The sequence below is a fragment of the Ochotona curzoniae genome, unplaced genomic scaffold, assembly GCF_017591425.1.
Source record: "Ochotona curzoniae isolate NIBS_2020 unplaced genomic scaffold, NIBS_Ocur_1.0 contig_883, whole genome shotgun sequence".
Taxonomy (NCBI): domain Eukaryota; kingdom Metazoa; phylum Chordata; class Mammalia; order Lagomorpha; family Ochotonidae; genus Ochotona; species Ochotona curzoniae.
Window position 1 is genome coordinate 37,310,304 of NW_024466599.1, and position 7,163 is coordinate 37,317,466.

The 7,163-nt window shown below is 37.9% G+C and overlaps 1 protein-coding gene across 2 annotated transcripts in view; it reads left to right on the forward strand.

Annotated features, from left to right (window-relative positions):
- Positions 1 to 6,879, forward strand: part of GFPT1 (glutamine--fructose-6-phosphate transaminase 1) — a 55,769-nt gene extending 48,890 nt beyond the window's left edge. For both annotated transcript variants that reach the window (XM_040993285.1, XM_040993284.1), the window contains 2 exons: positions 1,307 to 1,468; positions 2,081 to 6,879. In XM_040993285.1, the coding sequence (XP_040849219.1) occupies positions 1,307 to 1,468; positions 2,081 to 2,125 (207 nt within the window). In that variant the 3' untranslated portion in view covers positions 2,126 to 6,879. The remainder of the gene's footprint in view (positions 1 to 1,306; positions 1,469 to 2,080) is intronic.
- The last annotated feature ends 284 nt before the right edge of the window (positions 6,880 to 7,163 follow it).

The window sequence follows — 7,163 nt, forward strand, 5'->3', positions numbered from 1 at the left end:
CTAATCTAGGAGCCCGATTACTAAAGCTTGTTGCAATTTTGACATTTAAAGTGGTTGACTGGTGCCCGAAATCAGACCTGAGAGATACATTTACATGAACTCATGAAGTCATTTGTTTTCTAAAACAGCGATTGTGGTTTCCACGTGAGATATATGTTCAGACTTCTTGGGGGACCTACCTCAGACATTAGGTAGAGCCATGGGTAAAACTGAACTCTTAGGCTCTAAATTCTGTTTTCTATCAATTAACATGTTAGCTCCTTTTAAATTTTAATATTTCAGGAGAAACCTGGCACTTAGATTTGCTGTTAATAAGAAAGCTGCACTTGAGTTTTCAGATCAATTGACTTTATATATAAATCCTAAAAGACACTACTCCCTAAGTACAACATACTGCTAATGAACTTGAACTTTGAAGATTTATTTATTTTCATTGGAAAGGCAGGTTTACAGAGAGAAGGAAAAAAATTTTCTTTCCCCTGCTCTTTCCCCAAATGTCTGCAATAGCCAGAGCTGAGCTGGTTAGAAGCCAGGAGCTTCTTCTGGGTCTCCTGCATGGATACAGGGTCCTAAAGCTTTGGACCAATCTTCACTGCCTTCCCAGGTCACAGCGGTAAGCTGGATGGGAAGTGGAGCAGCCAAACACAAGCTGGTACCCGTATGGGATCCTGGCACTTGCAAGGGGAGGATTAACCAAATGAGCCATCATACCAGCTATGAACTTGAACTTTGATGGTGTCTTGCCTAAATTCACATATCTTCTGATTTTTTTCAAGATTTAAACATTTTTTTTAATTGGAAAGGCAGGTATGTATAGAGGAGATGAAGATCTTCCACCCACTGCTCCACTCCCCTAGTGGCTGCAAGTGCCAGAGCTGAGTTGATCCAGAGCTGAAAGCTTCTTCTGGGTCTCCCATGTGGGTACAGGGTCCCAAGGCATTGGACCATCTTCTCTCGTCTTCTACTGCTTTCCCACATTGTAAGCAGGGAGCTAAAAGGGAAGTGGAACAGTCAGGACACAAATGAATGCCTATATGGGATCATGGCAGATGCAAGATTCAGACTTAGCCACTAGGCTATTGCAGTGGACCCTAATCTTCTAAATTAAAAAAAAAATTACTGAAGCTTCTATTCTGCCCCCCCCCCCCCCAGCGATATTCATCAAATTTGTCCCATAAAATTGTTAGTTTAAATAAAGTCTGTCAGGCTGTGTGTGCTGTTTGCCCTGCAAAGTTCGCACATTTCTTCTAGCCCTGCCATTGTTCACCAGGGGTATTGTGTATGTGTGTGTAATTTTGTTTGCCAGGGGCGCCCAGTGGTGATATGTGATAAGGAGGACACGGAGACCATTAAGAACACGAAGAGAACGATCAAGGTGCCGCACTCCGTGGACTGCTTGCAGGGCATTCTCAGCGTGATCCCCTTACAGCTGCTGGCCTTCCACCTCGCTGTGCTGAGAGGCTATGACGTAAGTGATGCACCAGGAATCAGGGAAATCTTTTTTTTTTTTTTTGCTTGGGTACATCCTGATAGTTTTTCTTCTAAATTTTTAACAATAACATTTGAGAAATCCATCTGCTATGCGACTGGCCAGATTTGTAGATCTGTCATAACGTAGCAGGATCTCCATCTGTTTTGTTAGCATTACCCACTGTTTGTAAATGGAGTAGCTGTTGGTATTTGGATAGGGAGCAGCCATTTCTTCCCATAAGAAGCTGCGCAACACATTATAAAACTTGTAGCATTCCTAATCCTCCAGTCATTGCAGAGGTCAGAACGTATAGCTCTTTTGCTCTTTTATTTTTAGCTTCACCTCTGAGGACTGCTGCCTCTGTAGAGAACCCTGCCAGCTCTTCTGTGCAAACTGGGAGCTGTAGAATTCTTTTTCCTAACCGCTTAGCTTTTTCAAGCTCCATGATTATATTTTCTAATGTAGTTTCTTATAGTCTGTAACAAAGGGGTAAAGAGCACACCGTTTACTGTTCAGGAAGCGAACAGCCCACTGAGAACAGTTTTCCTTCATTTCCCATCCCATGTCTGTGGATGCTTTCAAATCTTGTTTCTTGAATTTATTTTGCAGGTTGATTTCCCACGGAATCTCGCCAAATCTGTAACTGTAGAGTAAGGAGCGTCTGAATCTCTGGACGATTAAGCAACACAAGACACCTTTTGTATTCAAACCTTGATCTGAAATATCACTCCTTGAAGCCTTTTTTAGTAAATCCTTATTTATATATCAGTTACAATTACTCCACTCAATTTGTGATTTTATCAAATTACCTCTTATGCTTTTCCCAGTGATTTGTGGGGGAGACGGAAAAATGGAATCTATGAGGAAAATTTTAACTCATTTTCTGTAAAGAATGCTGGGCTTGGAGTTTCCGATTCCTCCTCTTCAATCTGAGATGATTGTATGTTTTTAAATGATTGGCATTTGTTTTACCTTGCTTTATTCATTCAGACCAGTGAGACAATAGTGCATTTAACCTGGAATCTCTAAAGCCGTGGCAAAGTTTGCTAACACTTGGACATCTACTGAAGGTTTTGTTAACTTATGTATAAATAGAAGATGCTGTGATTTATTTTGAAGCTTGTTTCTATTTTGTTTTTAGATGAAACTGTACAACAAAAAAATGAACACTTTTCTTGGTAGAATTTGTTTCTGAGTTTGGTTAACCTTAGTTTCTGAAACCTGCCGTCTGTTCTGTAGCTGAAGCTAATTTATGAAGCTAACTATTACACTAGTGCATTGGTGTTCTTCAATTGTCAACAGAACATTTTTGCACAATTTTATAGCACAAGCTTTAAATTTGAGCTGCTTTGGGTAATGACAGTAGGATTGTGAATTTGAAGTTGGGGTGTGTACCTGTTCGGTATCCTATGCCCTATTTTCTGATAGCCTAAAAGTGGTCTTTGTTTCTTTGTATCTATAATTTTGTATTTCTTAACTGTTAAGCGATTTTCTTTTATCTTATTCTTGGAAACCACAGCATAAAGCTGCTGTCATATGTCTCAAATTGGTCTTGATATATACAGTATATGTCAAGGAAGGAAAAATTTCCTGTAGTTCGTACAAGCTTTCTTTCATTGCCTGTTGTAAACTGATGGTACACTTAGTGCCAGTCTGGAAGTTGTTTCAATCATTGGAGAGAATTGAAAGCCTTTGACTAATTGAATATCTTTAAGTGGTGAGCGAGGCTTAACAAAAGCCAAGTGCTTCCTATCGTACTAGTGAAGGATGGCATCACATTTACTATTACCTCTAAGTTGCTTTTTCTATCTATGTTTTTTGTGCTTTACCCCTGAAGTTTATTTAGGAATGAAGAAGTTACATATAAAAGGGTATTGCTGTGCCTTTCACTGGTTAGTGTCAGAAACAGAAGTCAACAATTTGGATTCAAATATTTAAAGTAGAATGTTAGGTTATCACCCAGACGAATGTAATAATTTCTTCATGGAGTTTTTTTTTTTTTTTTTTTTTTTTTTGAGGAGGGGTGCAGATCTTGTGGGCTGGGAGAATGCGTTTTTGTATTGATTCAGTCTTTTTTTTTTTAGTAATTTTCACTTTTCAGTTGTGAAGGTAAGTTGAAGTGCAGGCTTTTTGCTTTTGTATGTGTGCTTGAATTTCTTAATTAGGTTAAGGTTTTGTGAATAGCTGTGATGGCTGTGGGACATACAATTCTGCTTGTATTTTATAGTTAAGGAAGGGGTTGGCGTAGTTGGAGGAACTTGGAAGCACTCTTAGATGCAAACTGGCAATCTTTTTAATAGTAAAGTAGGGTCACTACTTTCTATATATAATACTGTAGTGATATTTATCTACTTTGTTTCTAAGAACACCTTGTAATCTTACTAGTTTTAGTTCTATGTAGGCTTACTACTTTTAGTATGTGTGTAGTGTAACTTCTTATGTCTGGTATGCTAGCATTTTACACACTTAATTTGTATGGGCTTGTTGTATTTTTTTTAAGTTAGTAGATAATAATTGTTCATCTTTCCCCATAGGTTACAGTGTATTGCTTTGGTACACCTATATGTAGTCTTAACAATCAACTTAGCATTTTTAGGTTATCCTTCCCCCTCCCCCCCGAAAGTTTATCGTTTCTTTGTGATGATAACTTTCAGAATCCTTTCATGTACTTCTTTCTGAAACAATGTTGTTTCAGTTTCAGAATGTGTTGCTCTTACCTGGCTGTGACTTTATATCAATTAACCGGTTTCTCCCCATCTCCCCCTGGCCTCTGCTGACCACTGTTCTGTCTCCTGTGAGCATAGCTGGTTTAAATTCTTCATGTTAGTGAGATCATGGGTCACTTCACATACTCTACGGTTTGATTCGGTCTTCTAAGTTAAAATAATATGTAAAATGAACCATCACTTTGCATTTTCTCTTCTCTTCTCTCTCCTTGTTTTTCTTACACACACACAACCAGGGTAGGAATTAACTGAATATTACAAGTTTAAATGAAGAGCAACGTGATATTTTATGAACAAACATAATGTCTCTCCCTCTCCCTTTTTCTTATACTTTACCTCATTTGATGTAATAATTCTCAAATGCTTTTATACATTGTTATCTTATTGGGATGAGGCAAACTAAGTGAGAATGTCTGGTGAAAACCAGTGTAATACTTTCAGAAGAGTAGATGTTTTTGTAGAGTAGATGTTCTACAAAAAGTGTCCTTTGTGTGAAGTTCCTTCGTGAAGTTCATGTAAAGTTCAGATTCACTCATATACAACTTAGAGAGCCTCATGCCTGAATCCTTAGGGGGCGTATGCAGTATCTATAACGCATTGCGCGGTAACTGATTGTTGCTTTAGAGTCAGCTTTCCAGTTGTTGTTGTTTTGTTTTGTTTTGCTTTGTTTTAAAGTTACCTATGCCACAGGAATAAAGAATAAAAAAAAGTTAGCTAATTTTAGGGTGTTTTAACTCTGTTAACAAACATTTATTAGTTATCTTTTGTTTGTAAGTCAGTGCTAGGTGTCAAAAATTTCATCTTCTTTAGAGCAGTCTCCCATTTTTCCACCAGGCGAACTTGTCACTTGACATGAAGTCCTTTGGGAAGCACAGGGTGAAAGGGGGGTGGGAGGAGGGGATAGAGCTGGGGTGTGTGTTAAGTGTGCATTGGGTGCATGGATTTGTTTATGTAAATAATGGTCCAGGTTTAGAGATACACTATGTTCATAAAAAGGGAAATGTATTTGCAAGGTATACTAGTTCACAGGCTATATAGATCTATGGTACTGTAGGGCTGGGTGAGGTGGAAGAGTGGTTAGACTGCTTGCTGCTTGGAACATCCACATCCCAATGGGAAGTGGCAGTTTGATCCTGGCTATACTACCTCTGATCCAGCTTCTGGCTCGTACAATCCTGAGAGGCAGCAGATAATGGGTCAGATGCTGTGGCGCCTGCCACTCACGTGGAAGACCCAGATGGATTTTTTCTCCTGGCTTTGATCTGGCCCAGCCCAGACTGTTGCAGGGTGTTTGGATTGATGGTACTCCAGGACAGCAGTAATTGATAGTGCAAAGGTGAAAAGCAATCAAGCCTTGCTGCTCCTGAAAGGGAATTGACACGCCAGTGAGGCTATATGTTAAGAGAGCAATACAGGCATTCTCTTTTAGCTTTCTTAGGTTATTTATGACATCATATTGCCTTATCCTTTTTAAAAAAATGCTTTGACAATAATGTGTATATATTTGCATGGTACATTGTGACATTTCAACACAGGTATATAATGTGCAATGATCAAACCGGGATAATTGGGACATATCCATTACCTCAAACATTTATCATTTCTTTGTGTTGATTATTTAAAATCCTCTGATTCTTTGGCCTGAGTTAGGTCTGAGAGGTTGGGATGAAAGGATCCTGTTTTAGGTTCTTGGTAATACGCCCCTGTTATTTGTGTTTGTTTCTCTTTAAAGAAAAACCAATTGAAGTGTTTGCTTCAGCAAGAACTCTGTTAGGGTCAGTTTTTTCTCATTTTTAAAATTAGGTTACACTATAGCAATAAAAGAGACTTAAGAAAACTAATTCTTGTGTGCTATAGCCTAAGTGGTTTTTCTAAAAAAGCACAATATCATTGAAAAAATATTTATTGAAAAATAATCCGTAGCTCATACTGACTTTGTGAAGGCCAAAGAAAACTGAAGGAAATGGTAAAGACATTTTAGTTTTAAGATGTCCATGCATTTAGTACATTTGAGTACAGGTCAGAGTATTTTGCCCGTGGGGACAGATTTCACATTTCTTTGTTTTTCTGGTTAGAGCCTCAAGTGTAGAAATTTGAACACATGAACCATATTTTCCCTATTGTATTTAAAAATTGTCACATTTTCAGTATCTAGGATTCCTAACCTGATGAATTTTAAGTATATCTTCAGTGACCACCAGTAAGGCTGATAACATTAACTTCAAAACAGTAGTAGCCAGGGTTAAAAGAAAAATCCTGATTAACTAGGAAGACTGTGAGAGTATGCCGTTTTAACTTGTAAGTCTGTAATTGCTTGATATCAAAATTTTATGTAATATACCATGAATAATGTCTAATGAAAACATCTTAGGACATTCTCAGATTACTTTTCTTACTCTGCTAGTTTTCAGAATGAATATAGAAATGATCCTGTTAGCTTTTTGAAACTGCTCTAGAATGTTTTTGCTTAAATAAGACTTTTGGTATTTGTTTAAATTATACCTCTTGTGAGGTGAAATGTTAGACTCATTCTTGCTTTGTTTCAGTTTTGTGTTCTTTGAAATGAATGTTTAGTTTCCTGAGCCACTTGGTCATTTTGTCCTCATGTATTGTTAAGTCCAGTGTCTCTAAGCTTGAACTGTGAATAAATTACCAAAAGTGTGCTGAGAATTTCATTCTGAAGCAGTGTGCCAATATTTGGAGCATGCGCATATATGTAGCTGTGTTAGAAGTTGTGCTGTATTCAGAAGATAGCCAGTGTTTAGTTGTTAGTAAACATTTCTGATGCCCAAAGCTTATTCATTGTTGTTGCTTTTAAAACAGAAGGAATGACTACAGAAATAGTCCCAGAGCTACTTGTCTCCCTGTGCTTGCAGTTGTTTTGTGAAGGATCATTAGAAGAAAGCTTTTTTCTGCTGTCACAGTTCACAGGTGTTATAGTTTCTCAAGCCTTTTGCAATTCTTTG